This window comes from Vipera berus (assembly GCF_964194415.1).
Source record: "Vipera berus genome assembly, chromosome: 2".
In the NCBI taxonomy this organism is placed as follows: Eukaryota; Metazoa; Chordata; class Lepidosauria; order Squamata; family Viperidae; genus Vipera; species Vipera berus.
Window position 1 is genome coordinate 8822242 of NC_138203.1, and position 25392 is coordinate 8847633.

Below are 25392 nucleotides of genomic sequence, written 5' to 3' on the forward strand. Positions count from 1 at the left end.
GGTAGGAGGAGGCCCTAATCACGTTAAGCAGTGCAAAGATTCTTTTTTCCCCCAAAAAATAAAATAAAATAAATCACTGTTATCCGTTTGAAGGAACCATGTGTGAAAATCAAATACAGATGAGTTAATCTCTAGGTAGAAGCTTTTCAAAGGGACTAAGGATGTCTTTTTTTTTTAAAGGGAACCTTCTCTGGCCTAGATTCATCACTAATAAGGTCATTTTATTTTGTTTTTTTGGGGGGGGGGAGGGTCAGAGTTTATTCGGTTAAAAGAGTCAGCCTTTGCTATGGTTGTAGTCATCCCATGACGTTTTTTTTTTTGCTGGTCCTTAACTCAAAAGATCAAGTCAGCAGAAGAAACCTGTCATCTCCTGTATCACGTTTCCAAAATATCTCATTTTCTTTTGCGGCTCACTCTTCTCCAAGAGGACCACCTAAGAAACTCCGCTTCGCAAAACCCAGGATCACTTTATCCATGGGCAACGGGTGGAACGGCTAACCAGGATGGGATATAATGTAGTACCCACGTACATAAATACTCTATCAGGAGAAGAAGAGCAGTCCGAATTTGTGCTCACGAGGACAAATCCTAAACCCAGCTTGGAGCAGGGAAGTCCAGGAAAATGAGCAGGCTTTGATAGGGACGATGACTCCGCCGTATTGGTTTTGTCTCTAGATACACTCAAATGTTTTCCATGTTAGGTTGCAAAGCTTGGCACAGTCTGAGTTTAGCAAAGCAGAATAATCATCAATTTTGCTTATTATTATCTTTTTTTTTTTCTCCTTTACTACAGGTGGCCGGTAGTTTTTATACAAATGCTGCAAAAGCAGCCTATTTACAAGCAATGGCGATGGCCGAACGGGGCACCAATCTGCAAAAGACATGAGCATGCTAGTTGGCATCAAATAACGGGAGGGGATTTGGGCCAAAGAGTCTCTCGGCAAGCCCAACCTGGTCCCTCTTCTGGCTTCAGATGGAACGGGACAACTTGCCTCAGCCAACCCACCGCAGGACAATTTAACAATTCCATTTAAGGATTTAAAATAAATTTAAACAAAACAAAACAAAACAAAACGTTTTAACTGTTATCGTTCGCGTCTCATTTTGTCCTTCCTTTGGCATCCTTCCTTGAATGACTCTATGCCACCATTTCTTTGTTATTAGTATAACTCTCGCCCCGCGGCAAGTTGGCTGTGGTGAGTTGGCCATGGTGAATTGTCATTGACCCAGGTCCAGGATGGAGGCAGGTGCTGGGTCTGGACAGCTGGGCCTTGGGACAAAAAGGCATTGCCTTCTGGAGTCAACAGGAGCCTCTGTAAGCAGCCACAATCCTGTTTTTGAACCCAGCGGGCATTGATATAGGACAGGGGTAGGCAACTGTGGCTCTTTTATGACTCATGGACTTCAACTCCCAGAATTCCTGAGCCAGCATGGCTGGCTCAGGAATTCTGGGAGTTGAAGTCCATGAGTCATAAAAGAGCCACGGTTGCCTACCCCTGATATAGGAGAATATTGGTAGCTCAGGGTAGAAATTATTATTATTATTTTATTATTATTAATTTTATTTATTTATATACCGCCCTTGGTGCTCTCTGAGCTTGGTGGTTTCCTTGCAGACGTTTCATTGCCCAAATTAGATAACGTCACTAGTGCTGATGATGTTACCCAGCTGGGTCATGAAACGTCTGCAAGGAAAAAAACCAACCACAATCAGAGAGCACCAAGGACCCCCACCCCACCCCAGTTGGCACTACAAGCCAAGATCTGCTTAGGGCAGCAGCTTGACCCCTGGTCCTCGGAAAGCTAAAGGACCTCTTGCTTTGCAAATGCAGGAGAAAACCGCCCAGTGCAGATCTCCTCGTCTTGAAGAAATCAAGATTTTCATTGTGAGCAACGCTGAATCTCAAGAGTTGGTAGGCTACGTCAGGGTTTGTGTTTAGTGAGTAGGTAAGACTATGGACTTTGGAGTGAGGGGAGCCCTGGTTCTACGTTACATTTTTTTTAATGTTTTAGTGGCCACCACTGTTTGGCGTTACACTCTTACTGGTCCCCTGTAATCCACGTTTGGTATGAATTTCATCCTGGCCAATTCCTCTTTAGCAAAAAAATAATATAAAATTAAAAAAATCTCGTATTTCGTTCTTGCTCTCCTCTTCTCCCTCTTTATTCAGCTTCCCCCGCTCCCCAAATAAAACCCCCTTAATTTCTGATCAAAGATTGTTCTCCTTCTCCTGCAACTGGAACAAAAGCTGTCAAGTAGAGACACTTTACTACAGCAGAGGTCTCCTAGCTCAGCAACTTTTAAGACTTGTGGACTTCAGCGCCCAGAATTCCCCAGCCAGCGCATGCTGGCTGGGGAATTCTGGGCGCTGAAGTCCACAAGTCTTAAAAGTTGCCGAGCTTGGATAGGCCTGCCCTACAACGTCCTCAGCCAATTCGTCCATCTGTCTCTGGAACTCTGTGCATGATTCTTGAAACCAGCCCTGAATTCCAAAGAGATAAATGGAATTTTTCCTGTACAGAGTTATCTCACATCTCACTTACTGCAGTTTTAACATACACAGAAAAAAAAGAGAGAAGAGGATCTTAAAATGGTTAATATTATTATTAATTTTTTTTTGGTTTCTCCTGACTCTATGAACACAAAGAGGTGCACGTCCTACCATAGGAGGAAGCAATGGCTGTTAAGTTTTACAGTTATAATGGAACGCGTTGCTGGTCGCCCTCGGCTTGGCCAGGCGTCCCCAGTTACTGGATGTGACAGGCAGTGGAAGAGGTGGCTTGACAGCACATGCAAGTGGGGTTGACGGACTTGGGTGGGATCAGGTCAAGGTCCTCGTCGTCCGGGATCTCGTCCAACCGATATCCGTCCTTGAGAAGTTGGATATTCAAGTCCTGGTTGATCTGCTGCAGACAAAGAGACAGGATGTCAACCCACCAACGGTCCAACTTGAGAGGCACCTGGCCTAGGATTGTAGGCGCGGACATGGATATGAGAGAGCAGAGACTTCTTCGTAATTAGAGGGTTAGCTTCCTTAGATATCGAATTACAACATCTATCCCAGGGCAACTCTAGGTTGTCATATTGTGGTGAGTTTATTATGGTGTTATCTTAATTTAATATTTTATCTCCCATTGTATTTTTATCTATCTGTCTGTCTATTAACTATTCATCCATTATCTATCTATCTATCTATCTATCTATCTATCTATCTATCTATCTATCTATCTATCTATCTATCTATCTATCTATCTATCTATCCATCCATCCATCCAGCTATTATCTTATCTCTCTATCTCTCTATCTCTCTATCTATCATTTTATTTTTTATTTATTTTAATCCCATTTATATCCCGCCCTTCTCCGAAGACTCAGGGCGGCTTACAATTTAAGCACAAATCAATGTGCTTAGCAATAGCCTTCATTCTATGTATATGCCTGCTTATTAGGGCTTTCGCCCCCCACCAAGCGGCATTTTTACAAAGTCAGCTTATTGCCCCCAACAATCTGGGTCCTCATTTTACCTACCTCGGAAGGATGGAAGGCTGAGTCAACCTTGATCATCTATCTATCTTTTATCTATTTATCTATCTTTCATCTATTATCTTTTATCTATCTATCATCTATCTATCTATCTATCTATCTATCTCTATCTATCTATCTATCTATCTTTCATCTGTTTCATCTATCATCTATCCATCCAGCTATTATCTATCTATCTATCTATCTATCTATCTATCTATCATCATCATCTAATATCATCTATCCATCCATCCATCCATCCATCCATCCATCCATCCATCCATCCATCCATTATCTATCTATCTATCTATCTTTCATCTGTTTCATCTATCATCTATCCATCCAGCTATTATCTATCTATCTATCTATCTATCTATCTATCTATCTATCTATCTATCTATCTATCATCATCATCTAATATCGTCTATCCATCCATCCATCCATCCATCCATCCATCCATCCATCCATTATCTATCTATCTATCTATCTATCTATCTATCTATCTATCTATCTATCTATCCATCCATCCAGCTATTATCTATCTGTCTATCTGTCTCTGTCCATCCATCCATCCATCCATCCATCCATCCAAATAGCAATAGCAGGAGCGAGCAACGAAAGACACTCAAGAACAGCTTAAGTCATCAGCTTTATGGATTAACCTCTGCCCAAGTAAGCTGCCCAGAGTAGCTCGGGATAGTGAAATGGGCAGGCTATCAATTTAATAAATAAATAAATAACGTGGCATTTATGATGCTCTCAGTGTTGGCCTGACGCCTTCGAAACAACGAAAGCTGGGCCAGGCCTCTATAAAAGTTATTAGAGGCTGAGACTCTTAGCCAAAGGTGCTTTTCTGGTCATGTTAACAAGATCAAGACTGAATTTGCAGCTTTTGCACACTACGACTACTCCGCTATGATCTACTCCTGAGATATGAGCTCTTCCCAAGATGCTATAGGCAGTCCTCGACTTACAACAGTTTGTTTAGTGACCGTTCAAAGTTACAAGGGCACTGAAACAAGTGACTTAGGACCGTTTTTCCCACGCTTACCACCGTTGCAGCCTCCCCAGGGTCATGTGATCAAAATCCAGATGCTTGGCAACTGACTTGTCTTTATGACGGTTGTAGGGTCCCGGGGTCACGTGATCCCCCTTTGCGACCTTCTGACTTGCAAAGTCAATGGGGGAGCCGGATTCCCTTAACAGCCGTGTTACTAACTGCAGTGACTCACTTAACGACTGTGGCCAGAAAGGTCATAAAATGGGGCAAAACTCACTTAACAATGGTCTCGCCTAGCCGTGGAAATTTTGCGCTCGGTTGTGGTCGTAAGTCAAGGACTACCTGTTTTATTGAAAACGTAAGCCTGGTGGCCAAAGGCTGATTCAGATTCAGTTTGACTGCCAATCTCATTTTTCAATGACCGAGAGAGACAAATGTATTTGAAGTGGGTCTGATGCCCTGAAGATCTCTGCGGAGGAGATGTAATCATTGAATCTCTTAATCTCTCCCTGCTTCTGTGATGAAAATTACATCAGGTCTTCCCTAGAGCAGTATCCGAATCCCCGTTTCAGAAATTTATCAGTAACTCTAGAAGTTTCAGCCTGAGAAAACTACTGCCAAGGTTCGTTGCCTTTAAAAATCCAGTTCATAGTTTTAGATTCCTTGTACTTTGCAAACGCAAAGACGGGTTTATTCTTCATGAGACACAAAGGGACGGAATGGGACCCACCTCAGCTGAAGAATATCCCGAGGAGGAATATCTGGACATGTCAAAGTCGTCATCACTGCAAAGCAAGACAAGACACAATGGGGAAAGGCATCTCCAGCAAGCAAAAGAGCGTGCTGTGTAGCACACTGCTGTTCATTTTCATAGACAAGGAGAGAACAGCCCTATGGGACCCATCAGGATGGATCTGGGGTCTATATGAATGTGACTGTTCTATCTCCAGGAAGTCACACAGAAGAGGGAGTTGTCAACCTATTCTCCAAAAGCAAGGGTCTTCAAACTTGGCAACTTTAAGACTTGTGGACTTCAACTCCCAGAATTCCTCAGCCAGCCAGGGCTGGCTGAGGAATTCTGGGAGTTGAAGTCCACAAGTCTTAAAGTTGCCAAGTTTGAAGACTCCGCTTCAAAGCTTCTGAGGGCAGGTCAAGAAGCAAAGGATGGAAACTAATCCAGGAGAGAAGCAACCCGGAACTAAGGAGAAATTTCCTGACAGTGAGAACAATTAATCAGTGGAACAACTTTTTCTTCAGAGGTGGTGAATACTCTAACCTTGGAAGTTTTTAAGAAGAGACTGGACAACCATTTGTCTGAAATGGTATAGGGGTTTCCTGCCTGAGCAGGGGGTTGGACTAGAAGATCTCCAAGGCCCCTTCCGACTCTGTTATTCTGTTACTTTGTTAATTAATGAGTGGAAAGTTGTGGGTGCTCCATCACTGGAGGTTTTTAAGAGGAGATCAGACAAACGTTTGACCGTGATCGTATAAGGTCTCCTGTTTGAGCAGGGGGTTGGACTAGATGCCCTCTAAGATCCCTTCCAGCCCTAGGGTTCTATGTTCTTCTCAGCCCTCTTAAACACCATCAGAGCTTGTGACTTGTAGCAGTGAGTACCGTCATAATGTCACCAAATAGCTTGGAGTAAACTCACAAAATTTCTCAACACAGCAGTCTAGATACATCTGGAGGACACTGGACTGGAGAAAGATTGTATAGAAAGTGGTGGTGTTATATATTAAAGGTATACTCACTTTGGGGTGGAAGAACTATGGAAAAAATGAAAGCTATGAACGAAACAAGTTCAACAAAGCAAACCTTACAACTTAACAAAACATTAACTTTTGGGCTTGTTAGCGGGCAAGGTGAATGCACAAATCAGAAGCTGGAGAAACTTGAGGTTCCCCAGAAAAAGGATTCCCAAAAATTCCTCACGGAGCAATCACCTTTCTTCGTATGGCCACGAATGAGAAGTTCAGAAATTGTGGGTGCTCCATCACTGGAGGCTTTCAAAAAGAGACCAGACAGCCATTTGACTGGGATGATATAAGGTCTCCTGTTTGAACAGGGGGCTGGACTAGAAGACCTCCAAGGTCCCTTCCAACTCTATTTGTCTATCTTCTAAGTAATAGAATTTCATAGGTGAGTTTTGTCATTTCATATCTACCTGTCCGTGTCCAGAGCCACCAATGGCTTTTCATCGGGACTTTGATCTAACGAGGAGTAGCCTTTATTAGGAACAACCAGCCTGAAATGAAAGAAAGGAACATTATATGGACTGTCGTGGATACGTAAGAAGCTCAAATTAAGAATAAAAGCGGGTGAAAACAGTAGCTGGAGTTTCAGATCAGGCAAAGATAAAAGTTTGTTTACTACAGAGTTAGAGACAAGGCTTTCTGAGTTACTACAGGTAATCCTTGATTTACAACGGTTTGCTTAGTGACTGTTCAAAGTTACAATGGCACTGAAAAAAGTGACCTAAGGTGAGTATTTCACATTTCGTTGCAACCTCCCCACAATCATGTGTTCAAAAATTCAGAGGCTCGGCAACTGGTGTGTACTTTTGACAGTTGCACTGCCCCAGGGTCATATGATCACCATTTGTAACCTTTCCAGCGATTTCTGACAAGCAAAGTTGGGGGGGTGGGGGGGAAAGCCAGATTTGCTTAATGACCGCATGATTCGCTTAACATCTGCAGTGATTTTACTCAGCAACTGTGGCGAAAAGGTCGTAAAGTGGGACACAACTTATTTAACAATTACCTCGCTTAGCAAGCTCTCCCAGGTGTGAAAGAGACTGGAGCTACCTGGGTCTTGAGTCTTAGCAGACTGCAGTACAGAGAGAGAAATCAGGTGATTCGGGCAGTTCAAATGAGTATAAAGATTTATTGCAAGCTTAAGTTCTCCAGAAGAATCTGGCCAACTAACAGTCAAGGGAAACAAGCGGGAGATAAGAAAGGCATTCAAGGTAAGCTGGACGCAGTTCAACTGCGGGTACGCAGGGACTCATGACTTCTGACGCATTTGACCCCTTGGGCTCAGCCTGGTTATCTCCTACAACAACATATGTCACTCTGCTCTGACTTTCCTGCTACTTAAGGCATGTTCTCTAGTGACTACAGAGCCCATCCTTCTGCGCTTTTGTTCAACTTCTGAACGTCTTTGGAGATTCTCAATCCTCCAGATCATGGTTGGCCCAGAGGTTTATTTTTCTCAAAAGGCAACTGGACTTTGCTTGTTTGTTTTTTCCCCTCTGAAAACAGTTCGCTTTCCGAGATGCTTTTTTTGGAGGAAACTGTGAAAAACAGTCATAAGTCATAGTTTTCAGTGCCGCTGTAACTCTGAATGGTCACTAAATGGGCTGATGTAAGTCAAGGACTGCCTGTAAAATGAACTTATGAAGGGCTGTGTCCTTGACTTTCTGCCTGTCATCCTCCTACTTAAAACACCAGCTGGGGACAAATAGAACTTGAAAACAGGCTGGCATGTGTGTTAAAATGGATTATAGAAGTCTAATAAATGTATTTATTTACAGAGTATAAGACTCGCACAGCCACAGACTCAACAATTTTACATCGGGCTGTTGTTCCCTTTCAATCTGATTTTTTTTTTTTTTAATTCCATTTATATCCCGCCCTTCTCCGAAGACTCAGGGCGGCTTACAAGCTTAGCAGTAGCCTTCATTCTATGTATATGCCTGCTTATTAGGGCTTTCATACACCCCCAAGCGGCATTATTACAAAGTCAGCTTAATTGCCCCCAACAATCTGGGTCCTCATTTTACCTACCTGGGAAGGATGGAAGGCTGAGTCAACCTTGAGCCTGGTGGGATGCGAACCTGCACTAATTGCAGGCAGCTGGTGTTACTTAAGGAGGCATTAGCCCACTGCGCCACCAAGGCTCTTTTTGATTAGCTGGTGGTTTTTTTTGTGCTTCCGTTAAATGCAACCTAGAGTCACTTTATTTGAATTGGGTGATTCTAATGAACCATGAAATAAAAATTAAACAGAATAAGATCTAGGTGCAGAATTGCTGACAGCAGTGCCCAAACCCCCCTCCCAAGTCTAATTTCTAAGGCAAATTGCATAATCTTCAGGGGGGGAGTGGGGGGAAAACATGAATAATATATGATTATTCGTAGCAGCAGTCTAGCTTCTTCTGAATTTTATTTGGGGAAACAGGTCGGAATTGTAGAGACAATGAATTTGGAAGGGATGGCATTCATGGGTTTGCACAGTGTCATGTATAATAACTGAAGCGGAAGGAGTGGATTTGCACAAATAATCACATCCAAGACATGTTGTAAAAATGGAGCTGTGTTTAGGAAAAACTGAACTTGGTCTCGCCCACACAATTTGAACGGTGGAGCCCACACAGGTGGAACAGTGGAGCCCACACAATTTGAATGGTGTCTACACAGGTGGAACGGTGGAGCCCACACATGTGGAACGGTGGAGCCCACACAATTTGAACAGTGGAGTCCACAGAGGTGGAATGGTGAAGCCCACACAGGTGGAACGGTGGAGCCCACACAATTTGAACAGTGGAGCCCACACAGGTGGAATGGTGGAACCCACCCAGGTGGAATGGTGGAGTCCACACAATTTGAAAGGTGGATTCCACACAGGTGGAACGGTGGAGTCCACACAGGTGGAACGGTGGAGTCCACACAATTTGAATGGTGGATTCCACACAGGTGGAATGGTGGAGCCCACACAGGTGGAACGGTGGAGTCCACACAATTTGAACAGTGGAGTCCACACAGGTGCAACGGTGGAGCCCACACAGGTGGAACAGTGGAGTCCACACAATTTGAACAGTAGAGTCCACACAGGTGGAACTGTGCGGACTTCACAATTCAATGTGTTGGCTGGGGAATTCTGGGACTTGAAGTCCATCCCTCCTAACGCTGCCAAGGTTGAGAAACCTTGTTGTAGGCACACAAAGCATCTCACGAGGAAGAAACATCCACCTTGTTCGAGCCATGACGTTGGTCTTCTTGGGTTGCTGATTAACCGGGCTCCCCATGGTGCCATTTTTCAGGGACCCCTTCCGAGCCAGCTCTCGCTGCTTCTCTGCAGGAGAAAGACAGACATCGAGAAGGAAAGAGAGTTAGGCAGGCGGCCTCTCGTATGGAAGCCAACTGCAAGGCAATATATTAGCCAGAGTTTGCTCCAGGAAAAGCAAATACCGTTATCAGGAAGTGAGTGACATCACGTCTTGGGGGTTATTTGTGACATAAACCAGGATGGGCAACTTGTGGCCCAGGAGGATCTCCAACGGCACAGCCAAAAGTGTATTCCAGCTTGTGTGGACGTGGGGAGCAAACAGAGGCAAAGAAATGTCTGTCATGATGTCACTGTTCACATCTAACTTTTCTATTACAGGTAGTCCTCGAGTTACGACCGCAACCAAGCTCAGTATTTCTGTTGCCAAGCGAAACATTCATTAAGTGAGTTTTGCCCCATTTTATGATCTTTCCTGCGACAGTCGTTAAGGGAATCACTGCGGCTGTTAAGTTAGTAAACTGGTCGTTAAGTGAATCTGGTTTCCCCCTTGACTTTGCTGGTCAGAAAGTTGCAAAAAGAGGATCGCGTGACTCCAGGACACTGCAACTGTCATAAATATGAGTCGTTTGCCTAGTGTCCGAATTTTGATCACGGGACTTTGGGGATGTTGCAACGGCGGTGTGAAAAATGGTCATAAGCCATTTTTTTTTCAGTGCCGTTGTCACTAAATGAAATGCTGTAAGTTGAGGACTACCTGCATAAATCCTTCCGTCCTCCACCATTCATTCAGAACTGAAGAAGCTTCTCAGCTGAGAAGTGAAACCTCTTCAAGCAAAACCAAGAAAGTCCAGGTGCCTTTTGGAAAAAAAAGCCCCTTTGGGATAATCAGGACCTGGATGACTGAGAACCTCCACAGACAATTAGCCCAATTAGTCCTCGACGTACGACCACAGGGAGGTCATAATTTATGTCCCTAAGTGAGCTTTGCCCCATTTTATGACTTTTCTTGCCACGTTAAGTGAATCTCCGAAGACTCACGGCGGCTTACAAGCTTAGCAGTAGCCTTCATTCTATGTATATGCCTGCTTATTAGGGCTTTCACACACACCCCAAGCGGCATTATTACAAAGTCAGCTTATTGCCCCAACAATCTGGGTCCTCATTTTACCTACCTGGGAAGGATGGAAGGCTGAGTCAACCTTGAGCCTGGTGGGATGCGAACCTGCACTAATTGCAGGCAGCTGGTGTTACTTAAGGAGGCATTAGCCCACTGCTCCAACAAGGCTCTGTTAGTCACATGGTTGTTAAGTGAATCTGGCTCCGCCCTTGACTTGGGGATCAGTGACCCTGCAACCGTCATAAATGTGAGTCAGTTGGCCAAAAGTCTGAATTTTGATCCCGTGGCCAGACCTGATCCAAATTGACAACTGGCATGTATTTATACTGTTTGAAGTATCCTGGGATCATGTGACCCTCTTTTGTGACCCCCTTCTGACGAGCAAAGTTAATGGGGAAGCCCGATTCATTTAACCGTGTTCCTAACGTAACGGCTGCAGCGACTTACTTAACAACTGTGGCAAGAAAGGTCGCAAAATGGGGTAAAATTCACTTAACAACTGTTTCGCCTAGCAACAGAAATTTGGGGCTCTATGGTGGTCGTAAGTTGAGGACAAAAGGGGATGATATGACACAGGGACACTGCAACCGTCATAAATGCGAGTCGGTTGCCAAACATTGGAGTTTTGATCATGTGATGCTGCCACAGTCCTAAGTATGAAAAACGGTCATGTCCACTTTTTTCAGGGCTATTGTAACTTTGAACAATCAATGAACTGTTGTAAATTGAGGACTGTGTACGTTTAGACACATACGTTTATATTTCTACGTTTACTTCTCTTCTGTGATGTTCTCATAATACGTTAAATGTTTAAGGGACACTGCAGCTCAGAGTAATGGTTTTGCACATCTTTAAGTGTCGCCTTTATTGCTAGTATCCTCTGATGCTTTCTCAAACTGGGGAGGGTACCCAAGGAAATGCGTGAAGCTACATCTAAACAGCTTTGTGTGTCTGTGTGTGCCACGGTGGTTTGAAACACCCACCCCCCTTCCTTCTACCGATCTGCCAGCAGACAGCTCTGCGGTGCTGTGCCTTCTGTGTCTACTCGCTTCCGTCCCCCGGCGCTGCCTTCATGGAAATGAACTAAAATCAGCTTCATCCTTTCCTTCCTTGGTTTAGCCTTTGGCCACAAACTGGGGCTTAATTATAGATCTTCAGAGCCATAGCCGCCCTCTTAATTATTCATGGTCTGATTACAGAGGTGGGAAGTTAAGGCAGAGGCAGCGTCCAAGCAAAAACATACGAAGCTAAAACATAACAAAGAATGGTTGCAGGAATTGGATTTGGGTAGCTAGTTCCGTGCGCCTTTGGCGTCTAGTCATGCCGGCCACATGACCACGGAGACGTCCTCGGACAAGCGCTGGCTCTTCGGCTTTGAAACGGAGATGAGCACCGGCCCCTAGAGTCGGAAACGACTAGCACACATGTGCGGGGGAACCTTTACCTTTACCTTTTAGCTAGTCCAGGGGTCAGCAACCTGAAACAGTGAAAGAGCCACTCGGAACCGGTTCCCTCACAAAAGGAAAAACTGGGAGCCGCAAAAAATGTGTGCGCATGGACGTACATGCACAGAACAGGGTTTGACTGAAGGGTGGAGCCAAGGCAAGATATGCACCTACCCTGCATATTTGAATTGATTGGTTGAACTTTTTTACTCCCACTTTTTTTTGGGGGGGTGGACTGCACATGGCAGAGGACTGGGAGCCACAGGAGACGGCTGAAAGAGTCGCATGCGGCTCCGGAGCCGTGGGTTGCAGACCTGTGAGCTAGTCTAACCAAGAGAAGGATTGGGGAGTGACATGATAGCAGTGTCCTTATATTTGAGGGGCTGCAACAAAGAAGAGGGGGTGGGTGGGTGGGTGTCAACCTATTCTCCAAAGCACTAGAAGGCAAGACAAGAAACAATGGATGGAAAGGAGAGAAGCAACCAGAACTAAGGAGAAATTTCCTGACAGTGAGAACGATTAACCAGTGGAACCACTTGCAGTCGGAAGTTATCGGTGCTCCATCACTGGAGGTTTTTAAGAAGAGACTGGACAGCCAGTTGGCTGAAATGGTATAGGGCAGTGGTGGCGAACCTATGGCACGCGTGCCAGAGGCGGCACTCAAAGCCCTCTCTGTGGGCACGCGTGCCATCACCCCAGCCCTGCCTCCCCCCGCGGCCCCCTCCTCACCAGCAGTCCCCCCCCGCAGGAGAGTCGCCCCCGCGCAGAGAAGCACAGCCAAGGACATGGCACTGGGCAGCAGGGAGAAGACTCCGCCACCGCGCCCCATCGTGCGCAGATGATGCTGCGGGGCATGGGCAGAGGGCATGGCCGCCATGACGCTGCAGGGCCACCTGGGCGATTTGCGGCAGGCCATGGAGGCAGTAGGTGGCCTTGCGGTCGAGGGATGGAGCAGGGGTGATGGGGACAGAGTAGGCGGGGGCGGAGAGGGGGCCGGCGGGGTGGTTTTTGGGCCCTTGGTGTCTAAAAGGTTCACCATCACTGGTATAGGATCTCCTGCTTGATCAGGGGGCTGGACTAGAAGACCTCCAAGGTTCCTCCAACTCTTGTTAATGTTACTTAAATATTAGTGAGAGTTCTCCATGGTCAAAATTACTCCAGATCATGGTTGGCCCAGAGGTTTATATTTCTCAAAAGGCAACTGGACTTTGTTTGTTTGTTTTTTCCCTCTGAAAACAGTTCGCTTTCCGAGTTGAAGAAGCCTTTTTTGGGGGAGGAGAAACGAAATGTTTTCAAAGGAAAAAAGAACAACAACAAAGTCCAGTTGCCTTTTGGAAAAACAAAACAAAAACCCTTTTGGGTTCAGCTTCTGGAAAAGCAAACCGAAGGGCAGGAATTTCTGGATAAAGCTAGCCTTCTAACTGATCTTCTCTTAACAAAACCCGCCCGTCGCCATGACTTCATGCCTCTTTAAAAAGTTCTACAGTTTCCATTTGGAAAGCGTTATTCACATTTTCTCTCCCTGGTTGGGTGGGTAAGAATAGCCATCCTCAATGGTCCTGCTTTTTTTTGTTCTTCCTCTCCTTTCTTAGACAACTCATCCCTTGCATTGCTGAGTTGGAGTTAAAATACAATATAAATCTTCCCCTCTCCCCATTGCTTTTCTTCCTTTGGAACAACCGTATCCTTCCATTCTTATATTCCAATAAAAGGTCCGCCCACCGTATCTTTGTTCTACTTAACTCACGTTAAGACCGTGAACTTTCCAATGTTCTTTCTTATTTTTCAAAGAGTTGGATAAGAGGCCTCCTCGTACCAGACCTGCTGTGCCTTCTTTTAGTAAATACCTTTATTTCCAACTGGGAGACAATTGAATTTAAAGATTACATGGATCCATCTTGCCACAGGTCGGTTAAGCACATTTCCACACCCCCACACCCCCCCAATCATGTTGTAATAGAATATATTTCAAGCTACAGGTAGTCCTCAGCTTACAATCACTCGTTTAGTGACCGTTCAAAGTTACAACTTCACTGTAGCGTGACCATTTTTCGCGCTTACGACCGTTGCAGCATCCCCCTGGTCACGTGATCAAAAAAATTTTGCGACCTTTTGACAAGCAAAAGTCCACGGGGAAGCCAGATTCACTTAACAACTGTGTTACTAACTTATCAACTGCAGCGATTCACTTAACAAGTGTGGCAAGAAAGGTCGTAAAATGGGGCAAAATTCACTATCTTGTTTAGCAACAGAAATGTTGGGCTCAATTGTGGTCGTAAGTCGAGGACTTACCTGTACTGGCCTATCACTCAGATAATTTAGATAGTAGTCCCGGTTTCTTCCATCAGCCCCATTTTTGAAGCCCGTTTTTTTCCCCCTCTAGTCATCTCCGGTCTTTAAATTAATCAGTGGAATGGCTGGCCTCCAGAATTAATTCTGGGTTAATTCATTAATTTTGGATGAATTAATTCATCAGTGGGATGGCTGGCCTCCAGAATTAATTCTGGGTTAATTCATTAATTTTGGATGAATTAATTCATCAGTGGGATGGCTGGCCTCCAGACATTATGGGTGCTCCTTCCCTGGAGATTTTCCAGAAGACGCTGGACAACCATTTGTCTGATGAAGGAAGGAGAATCTACGTGTCCCAGGATAATGTTGCAGGATCCTATCTGGGTTGGTCACGGGGACCAGCGGTTTTGTCTTCCCAGGTTACGGACTCCTGCCACAGCCCATCCGCAGGGGAGCTTCCCGCCAACATTCTCTGACACATTGGGGTGAGAGAGAAGTTCGCTGAGGATGGGCTCCAGCACAAGTCTGAAAGTTTGAAAGACTAAACCTTTGGTCCCCGTGACCGATCCAGATTGGATCCTGCAACCCTTTGTGAATAGAATAGAATAGAATAGAATAGAATAGAATAGAATAGAATAGAATAGAATAGAATAGAATAGAATAGAATAGAATAGAATAGAATAGAATAGAATAGAATAGAATAGAATAACAACAGTTTAGAATAGAATAGAATAGAATAGAATAGAATAGAATAGAATAGAATAGAATGGAATGGAATGGAATGGAATGGAATGGAATGGAATGGAATGGAATAGAATAGAATAGAATAGAATATGTGGAATGGAATAAAATATAAAATATGGAATGGAGTGAAATAGAATAGAATAGAAAATATGGAGTGGAATGGAATGGAATAGAATTGAATAGAATTGAAAAGAATAGAATATGTGGAATGGAATAGAATAGAAAATATGGAATGGACTAAAATGGAATAGAATAGAATAGAAAATATGGAGTGGAATAGAATAGAATAGAAAATATGGAGTAGAATAGAATAGAATAGAAAATATGGAATGGAATAGAATGGAGTGGAATAGAATAGAAGATAAATATGGAATGGACTGAAATGGAATAGAATAGAAAATATGGAGTGGAATAGAATAGAAAATATGGAATGGAATAGAATGGAGTGGAATAGAATAGAATAGAAGATTTAAAAGGGAGCTTGGAGGTCTTCTAGTCCAGCCCCCTGCTCAAGCAGGAGAACCTATACCATCTCAGACAAGTGACTGTCTAATCTGTTCTTAAAAAATTCCAGTTCTGGAGTGCCCATGATTTCTGGTGGCAAGCTGTTCCACTGGTTAATTGTCCTCACTGTCAGGAAGTTTCTCCTTAGTTCCAGGTTGCTTCTCTCTCTGATCAGTTTCCAACCATTGTTTCTTGACCTGCCCACTGGTGCTTTGGTGAACAACGTCACCCCCCTCTTCTTTGTGGCAGCCCCTCAAATACTGGAATACTGCTATCATGTCTCCCCTATTTCTTCTTTTCTTTAGATTAGCCAAACCCAAGTCCTGCAGCCGTTCTTCGTATGGTTTAGCCTCCAGGCCTTGGATCATCTTAGTTGCTCTTCTCTTAGCTTTTTCCAAAGTCTCAACATCTTTTTTGTAGTATGGTGACCAAAATTGGCTGCAGTATTCCAGTTGTTTTTTTTTAAAGCGGAACTAATACCTCGCACGATCCTGATTCTACGCCTCTGTTTATACAACACAGGATTGTATTAGCTTTTCTGGCGGCTGCTGCACATTGCTGAAATGGTAGAAGGATTCTTGCTTGATCATGGGGTTGGACTAGAAGACCTCCAGGGTCCCTTCCAACCCTATTATTCTATAATTGGACTGGAGGGATGGATGAAATTCCACTAGGTTCCTGAGCTCATGAGTGTCCTTTCCAGGACGTCCAAGGTCCATTGCAATCTAGTTGTAGCTGTTCATGGCAGCAACTTTGGATTAGCAGGGAAGAACAGCTCTCCCTGGGCTTACTAAATCTTGGAAGATGTTCTATCGTAATTTCACAAGCTGATACCCATTTGTTTCAATTATTCATACAAATGCGTAGCCAACAGCCAAGACTCTTTAATCTTCTTGCAACATGCAATTGGCCAGTCTTTCTCAGAGAATTATATCCTCTGCCAGGTTCCTATTGCCAGGTTCCTATTGCAAGCCTCCAAGCTCTTTCATCTTCTCAAGTGCTGCCATTTCTTGCTCCATGCGGTTTTGTCTTCGGGGATTTCCTACAAGCTTCTGTTTGTTGCAAATACACACTAAGATGTTCCCAGGCAGCAACACAACAATAGGCTACAAAGACGGGGTCATGACTGCAGGAACTTAAAATTTGCTTTTCCAAAAGAGCAAGGCCCATTTCGATCGAGGTTTCTTTTCCAGGGCTAGTCCAGCCCCCAAGGCTTATATTACTTCTTGTCCCGCCCGCCGTTAGTCAAATATAACAAAATAACAGAAAAACAGAGCTGGAAGGGACCTTGGAGGTCGTCTAGTCTAGCCCAGGCCCCTGCTTAAAGCAGGAGGCCCTCAACCATTCCATACAAATGGTGGTCCAATCTCTTCTTAAAAACCTCCAGTGATGGAGCACCCAGAACTTCTGAAGGCAAGCTGTTCCGCTGGTCCATTAAGAGAATAACAGAATGTCAGAGTTGGAAGGGACTTTGGAGATCTTCTAGTCCAGGCATGTCAAACTCATGACGTCACATGAAGTCGCACGACGTATCGTGACTTTTTCCCCATTGCCGGCAATGGGGTAGGCGCAGTTTCGGCATGACACATCTGGCCCGCGGGCCGGCAGTTTGACATGCCTGTTCTAGTCCAACCCACTGCTTGAGCAGGAGACCCTATACCATTTCAATCAATCGGAATAGAGCTGGAAGGGACCTTGGAGATCATCTAGTCCAGCTCCCTCTTCAGGCAGGAGACCCTATACCATATCAATCAATCAATCAATCATAAGCTTGTAAGCCGCCCTGAGTCTTCGGAGAAGGGCGGGATATAAATGGAATTAAAATAAATAAAATAAAAATAAATCAGAATAGAGCTGGAAGGGGATCTTGGAGGTCTTCTAGTCCATCCCCCTGCTCAAGCAGGAGGCCACCAACCTTTCCGTACAAATGGCTGCCCAGTCTCTTCTTAAAAACCTCCCCTGTTGGAGGACCTAGAACTCCTGGAGGCAAATATTCACTATACAATTAGGGATATTACACATTAAATGGTGGCATTTCGGGGAACATCAATACAGGTGCATTTTTGTATGCAGCTGATAACATTTTAGATGATATCTAAAGAACTGAGTGGTTTTCAGCATATGTTAAAGCCAATTGCATAATGCAAATGAGAGGCCTGGGTCCGAAAAGGAATATATCGAAGTCCGAGGCTGCACGTCTGACAGGGTAAACGAAGTGAAAGGATGCACGTTTATGTATAAGTAACGAAAAATTAGAGCATTGAGATGATTTCGTGCACCTTGGTAAATAGATGGAGAAATGGGACGATGCATAAGTGATGGGAGAGAAGTAATGGGTGTTATGAGATTTATTGCAAGGAATTAATGCTTGTTGATAGAAGTGAAAATAGCTGTGTGTAAGAGCATGCTTCTGCCATTTTGATATATGGAAATGAAGGCTGGGTACCACAGGAAAAACATAAAAAGTTAAGTTGACTGCAGCGGAGGTGAAGTATTCGAAGTGTACATGTAAAGCGAGCAGAATTAATGGCTGTTGAAGGGGTGTGGTTTGAATGCAAAAACTAGATTCAAAACAAAATACTGGTGGTTTGCTCATATACCCAAAAATATATGGTGTAACAGCATATATCTATATCTATATCTGTCTATCTCTATAACTATATCTAATCTCTCTCTCTCTCTCTCTATGTATCTTAGTGCAATTAGACACACACACACACACACACACACACACATATATACTGCTCAAAAAATAAAGGGAACACAAGACATCCTACTATTAAATACAGTACATTGTGTTTAAGTGTTCCCTTTATTTTTTTGAGCAATATATATATATATATATATATATATATATATATATATATATATATATATATATATATATATATATATATATATATATATATATATATATATATATATATATATATATATATATATATATATATAGTATGTGCATCTTTGGTTATTCGGGTTTTTCCCCGCGTAGAACTAAAGGTGTAGGGGCGACATTTCGACGGAATCCCATCCGTCATCATCAGGCTGGTGGCTTCTGCTTCCTTCTTCTGGGAGAAGCATGTGGCTGTTTGTTCCTCTTTTTTAAACTGCCAGAGGGGGTGTGTTCTGTGGGTGGTGTGCTCTGATTGGATGGGGGAGTTTTTCTTTGCCACACGGCAAAGAAAAACTGGATGACTTCCTCACACACCTCAATAGCCTACACCCCAAAATACAATTCACTATGGAAACAGAAGCTAACAATCAACTCCCCTTCCTTGATGTCTTAGTCTACAAGAAATCCAACGGCTCCCTAGGACACACTATCTACCATAAAAAAACACACACAAACCGCTATCTGAACGCACTCTCACACCACCACCCAGCACAGATCAACTCCGTAGCCAAGACACTCATCTCCAGAACAAAACACCTAGCTGACGAACAACACCAAAAAACCGAACTACACACTCTCACTAATGTACTAACAGCCAATGGATTCCAAAGAAACACGATTACCAACTTAATCCGAAGAGAGACACCCACAAAAACCCAAGACAGAGAACAAGAAAATGGCAAAGCCCTCCTCCCATACTTAAAAGGGACCACAGACAGAATCAGTAAGGTCCTCCAAAAACACAACATCAAAACAGCATTCTACACAGACAGAAAAATATCCACCATCCTAAGAAACCCCAAGGACATAATTGGCTTAGAAAACCAAGGAGTATACGAAATCCCATGCACCACCTGCCCCACCACATACATCGGACAGACCCACAGAAGAATAAGTGCACGCATTGAAGAGCACAAAAACTCACTCAGAAAAGGAGAACAAACTTCATCCCTGGTCCAACACTTTGAAGCCACGGGACATGAAATTGATTTTAAAAAAACCAAAACTATCGCCAAAATTGAACATTTTAACAACAGAATAATCAGAGAAGCCATTGAGATAGAAAAACGCCCCCACAGCATAAACAAACGAGATGATACCTCTTGCCTACCAACCATTTGGAAACCCGCCTTGATTGACAGACGAGTCCCAACCACCAAGAATGATAGACCCAAACTCATGATAACACCACATGACATCACCACCACACAACCATTCAAAAAGCAAATCCGAACCCACAATGATAACGAGGCACAACCACAAAACAGAAACCTAACTACAGCTGCAACATCAGCCACTTTAAACCCCTCCAAACCACACAATAAGCAAACTGACACCCACTATAAAAACATGGCACCACCACAAACACGAAGCCGAACAAAAGCAGCACAACTCACCAGCTCAGGTCTAAGGCTGGCAGCTGAGACCAGCCCATCCACTCAAAACACACCCCCACCCAATCAGAACACACCCACCATTCAAAACACACTCCCACCCAATCAGAACACACTTACTCCCCCATCCAATCAGAACACACCACCCACAGAACACACCCCCTCTGGCAGTTTAAAAAAGAGGAACAAACAGCCACATGCTTCTCCCAGAAGAAGGAAGCAGAAGCCACCAGCCTGATGATGACGGATGGGATTCCGTCGAAACGTCGCCCCTACACCTTTAGTTCTACGCGGGGAAAAACCCGAATAACCAAAGATGCACATACGAACACCCGCGAAAACCTCAGAAAACATATATATATATATATATATATATATATATATATATATATATATATATATATATATATATATATATATATATATATATATATATATATATATATATATATATATATATATATATATATATATATATATATATATATATATATATATATATATATATATATATATATATATATGTATATATGTTGTTGTTGTTGTTAGCTGCGAAGTCGTGTCCGACCCATCGCGACCCTATGGACAACATTCCTCCAGGCCTTCCTGTCCTCTACCATCTTCTGGAGTCCATTTAAGCTCACGCCTACTGCTTCAGTGACTCCATCCAGCCACCTCATTCTCTGTCGTCCCCTTCTTCTATTGCCCTCGATCTTTCCCAGCATTAGGCTCTTCTCCAGTGAGTCCTTCCTTCTCATTAGGTGGCCAAAGTACTTGAGTTTTAGCTTCAGGATCTGGCCTTCTAAAGAGCAGTCAAGATTGATCTCCTCTAGGACTGACCGGTTTGATCGCCTTGCGGTCCAAGGGACTCGCAGGAGTCTTCTCCAGCACCACAGTTCAAAGGCCTCAATTCTTTGGCGCTCAGCCTTTCTTATGGTCCAACTTTCACTGCCATACGTTGCAACTGGGAAGACCATAGCCTTGACTATACGCACTTTTGTTGACAGGGTGATGTCTCTGCTTTTTAGTGTGCTGTCTAGATTTGCCATGGCTTTCCTCCCCAGGAGCAAGCGTCTTTTAATTTCTTGGCTACAGTCCCCATCTGCAGTGATCTTGGAGCCCAGGAAAATAAAATCTGTCACTACCTCCATTTCTTCCCCATCTATTTGCCAGGAATTGAGAGGGCCAGATGCCATGATCTTGGTTTTCTTAATGTTAAGTTTCAACCCAAGTTTTGCACTCTCCTTCTTCACCTGCAACAAGAGGCTCTTTAGTTCTTCTTCACTTTCTGCCATTAGAGTGGTATCATCTGCGTATCTTAGGTTGTTGATATTTCTTCCGGCAATCTTAATTCCAACTTTTGATTCATCTAGCCCTGCCTTTCTCATGATGTGCTCTGCATATAAGTTAAATAGGCAGGGCGACAGTATACAGCCTTGCCGGACTCCTTTCCCAATTTTGAACCAATCAGTGGTTCCGTGTCCAGTTCTCACTGTTGCTTCTTGACCCGCATATAGGTTTCTCAAGAGACAAATAAGATGGTCTGGTACTCCCATCTCTTTAAGAACTTGCCACAGTTTGTTATGATCCACACAATCAAAGGCTTTAGCATAGTCAATGAAGCAGAAGTAGATGTTTTTCTGGAACTCCCTAGCTTTCTCCATGATCCAGCGTATGTTGGCAATTTGATCTCTAGTTCCTCTGCCTCTTCGAAATCCTGCCTGCACTTCTGGTAGTTCTCGATCCACATACTGCTGAAGTCTAGCTTGTAGGATTTTAAGCATGACTTTACTAGCATGAGAAATGAGTGCAATGGTGCGATAGTTTGAACATTCTTTGGCACTGCCTTTCTTTGGAATTGGAATGTAAACTGATCTTTTCCAATCCTGTGGCCATTGTTGAGTTTTCCAAATTTGCTGGCAAATTGAGTGTAGCACTTTTACTGCATTGTCTTTTAAGATTTTGAATAGCTCAGCTGGAATACTGTCACTTCCACTAGCTTTGTTGTTGCTCAGCTTTTCTAAGGCCCACTTCACTTCACATTCTAGGATGTCTGGCTCGAGGTCAGTGACCACCTCATTGTGATTATCAGGGACGTTAAGCTCATTCTTGTATAGTTCTTCTGTGTAATTTTGCCACCTCTTCTTAATCTCTTCTGCCTCTGTTAGGTCCCTGCCATTTTGGTCCTTTATCATGCCCATTTTTGCATTAAACGTTCCCTTCATTTCTCCAATTTTCTTGAAAAGATCTCTGGTCCTCCCTATTCTATTATTTTCTTCTATTTCTTTGCACTGTTCATTTAAGAAGGCATTCTTATCTCTTCTAGCTATTCTCTGGAATTCTGCATTCAATTGGGTGTATCTTTCTTTTTCTCCCTTGCCTTTCGCTTCCCTCCTTTCCTCAGCTATTTGCAAAGCTTCCTCAGACAGCCATTTTGCTTTCTTGCATTTCTTTTTCTTTGGGATGGTTTTGGTTGCTACCTGTTGTACAATGTCGCGAACCTCTGTCCATAGTTCTTCAGGCACTCTGTCTATCAGATCTAATTCCTTAAATCTATTTGTCACCTCTACTGTATATTCAACAGGGATATGATTTAATTCATACCTGAGTGGCCTAGTGCTTTTCCCTACTTTCTTCAGTTTAAGCCTAAACTTTGCAAGGAGAAGCTCATGGTCTGAGCCACAGTCAGCTCCTGGTCTTGTTTTTACTGACTGTATAGAGCTTCTCCATCTTTGGCTGCAGAGCATATAGTCAATCTGATTTCTGTGTTGACCATCTGGTGATGTCCATGTGTAGAGCCGTCTCTTGGGTTGTTGGAAAAGAGTGTTTGCTATGACCATTGTATTCTCTTGACAGAATTCTATCAGCCTGTGCCCTGCTTCATTTTGCACTCCAAGGCCAAACTTGCCTGTTATTCCAGTTATCTTTTGGCTTCCTACTTTAGCATTCCAATCCCCCATGATGATAAGAACATCATTTTTTGGTGTTAGTTCTATAAGGTGCTGTAGTGCTTCATAGAACTGGTCAATTTCATCCTCTTCAGCACTGGTGGTTGGGGCATAGACCTGGACTACTGTGATATTGAATGGTTTGCCTTGGATTCGAACTGAGATCATTCTGTCATTTTGAGGATTGTATCCCAGTATTGCTTTTCCTACTCTTTTATTGACTATGAAGGCTACTCCATTTCTTCTGAAGGATTCTTGCCCACAGTAGTATACCTGATGGTCATCTGAATTAAATTCACCCATTCCTGTCCATTTTAGTTCGCTGATACCTAAGATGTCAATGTTCAGTCTTGTCATCTCTTGTTTGACCACGTCCAGCTTTCCTTGATTCATGGATCTTACATTCCAGGTTCCTATGGAGAAAAAATCTTTACAGCATCGGACTTTCCTTTCACCACCAGACACATCCACAGCTGAGCGTCCTTTCGGCTTTGGCCCAGTCGCTTCATTCTTTCTGGCGCTACTAGTACTAGCCCTCTGCTCTTCCCCAGTAGCATATTGGACACCTTCCGACCTGAGGGGCTCATCTTCCAGCGTCATATCGTTTTGCCTTTTGGTACTGTCCATAGGGTTTTCATGGCAAAGATACTGGAGTGGTTTGCCATTTCCTTCTCCAGTGGATCACGTTTTGTCAGAACTCTCTGCTATGACCTGTCCGTCTTGGGTGGCCCTGCACGGCATAGCTCATAGCTTCATTGAATTACGCAAGCCCCTTCGCCACGACAAGGCAGTAATCCATGAAGGGGTATATATATATATATATATATATATATATATGTGTGTGTGTGTGTGTGTGTGTGTGTGTGTGTGTGTGTGTGTGTGTGTGCGTGTATATATATATATATATATGTATATATATATGTATAACAGCGTTCTGTGCTAGTCATGCCGGCCACATGACCACGGAGACGTCCTCGGACAAGCGCTGGCTCTTCGGCTTTGAAACGGAGATGAGCACCGGCCCCTAGAGTCGGAAACGACTAGCACGCATGTGCGGGGGAACCTTTACCTTTATATATATATATATGTATATGTATGTATATGTATGTGTATATATATATATTTATTTTATTTTATTTATTTTATTGCATTTATATACCGCCCTTTCCCTGAGGACTCAGGGCGGTTTACAGGGAGTTAAAAATCAACCATACAAAAGTTAAAAACCAATTTAAAAAAGATTAAACCAACCCTGTACTATTAAAAACCCCAATTAAAATAAATTTCTCCTCAGCCTGGGCCCGAGAGCTCAAAGAGCCAGGTCTTCAGGCCCCGGCGGAATGATCGGAGGTCGGGGGCAGTCCTCAGCTCCACCGGCAGCTGGTTCCAGAGGACAGGCGCTCCCACTGAGAAGGCCCTATCCCTGGGTGTCACCCGCCGGCAATCTCTTACCGGCGGGACCCTGAGAAGACCCTCCCTGTGGGAGCGCACTGGGCGAAGGGCGTTTGATGCCGGCAGCAGGTGTTCCCTCAAATACCCCGGACCCAGGCCATGTAGGGCTTTATAGGTGATAACCAGCACCTTGAATTTCACCCGGAGGGCAACCGGAAGCCAATGCAGCTCGCGGAGTAGAGGTGTTACATGGGAGTATCGGGAGACCCCCATTACAACTCGCGCGGCCGCATTCTGCACCAGTTGAAGCCTCCGAGTGGTCTTCAAGGGCAGCCCCATGTAGAGAGCGTTGCAGTAGTCCAAACGGGAGGTCACAAGCGCATGAGTAACTGTGCGTATATACATATATATATGTATATATATATATATGTATATATTAGATATAGATAGATATAGAGATATAAATATAGAGATATAGATAGATATAGGTAAATATAAAAAGATATATATAGGTAGCATCATAGCGGTTTTGCTATGATGCATCCATGGCGTTCCGGCACCTTTTTTCCACAGAATTTGTGGGACTAAAAAAAAGTTCAGTCAGACCTTCCAACTTCTTGCAGGGAAAAAAAAACTCTCAAGGAGTTGGAAGGTCTGGCTGAACTTTTTTTTAGTCCCACAAACTCCATTTCCCTGCAGCAGAAGAGAAACACGTCAGAGGTGGAAAGCAGCTTAGCAAAGAAATTCTTTCGGGGAAGAGGGAGGAGCTGTGCCCGGAGGAGAAGCGGCAGGAAACGGGGGGGGGGGGAGAAGGGAGACGTGGGGCAATGCAGGGCAGCAAGCAAGTACTGTTCTCTGCTCTGCATCCCTGTTGTTCTCCGTGAGACAGGAATCAAGGAAGAATGGAGTGGATGAGATGCTCCAAGAGAGAGAAAGAACCAAAAGTTTGCAGAAGGAAAGGCAAAACGCGAAGGAATGAAAGCAGAGATTGCTTGCAAGGCTAGAAAGGGAAGGGAGTGGTAATGGGCAAACCGGATTTTTGTTTGTTTATTTGCATCCCTTTTAACAAAGAACTACCTGCCTTCCTCCTCCTATTTTCGACATAACAACAACTCTGTGAGGTGGGCTGGGCT

The 25392-nt window shown here is 43.8% G+C and overlaps 1 protein-coding gene across 3 annotated transcripts in view; it reads right to left on the minus strand.

The window, feature by feature from the left end:
* Positions 1 to 860: 860 nt before the first annotated feature.
* FAM219A (family with sequence similarity 219 member A) overlaps positions 861 to 25392 on the minus strand; it is a 56864-nt gene continuing 32332 nt past the window's right edge. Inside the window, exons 3-7 of one of the 3 annotated variants that reach the window (XR_014025293.1) lie at positions 9494 to 9596; positions 6689 to 6769; positions 5254 to 5308; positions 2664 to 2907; positions 861 to 871 (exon numbers count right to left, since the gene is read on the minus strand). Coding sequence is in view for 2 of the 3 variants with exons in the window: in XM_081319327.1 (XP_081175453.1) it covers positions 2749 to 2907; positions 5254 to 5308; positions 6689 to 6769; positions 9494 to 9596 (398 nt within the window). In the remaining variant the exon portion in view is untranslated. Of the gene's footprint in view, positions 872 to 2299; positions 2908 to 5253; positions 5309 to 6688; positions 6770 to 9493; positions 9597 to 25392 lie in introns of those variants that run through there. The other 2 variants (XM_081319328.1, XM_081319327.1) reach the window with 2 other exon arrangements.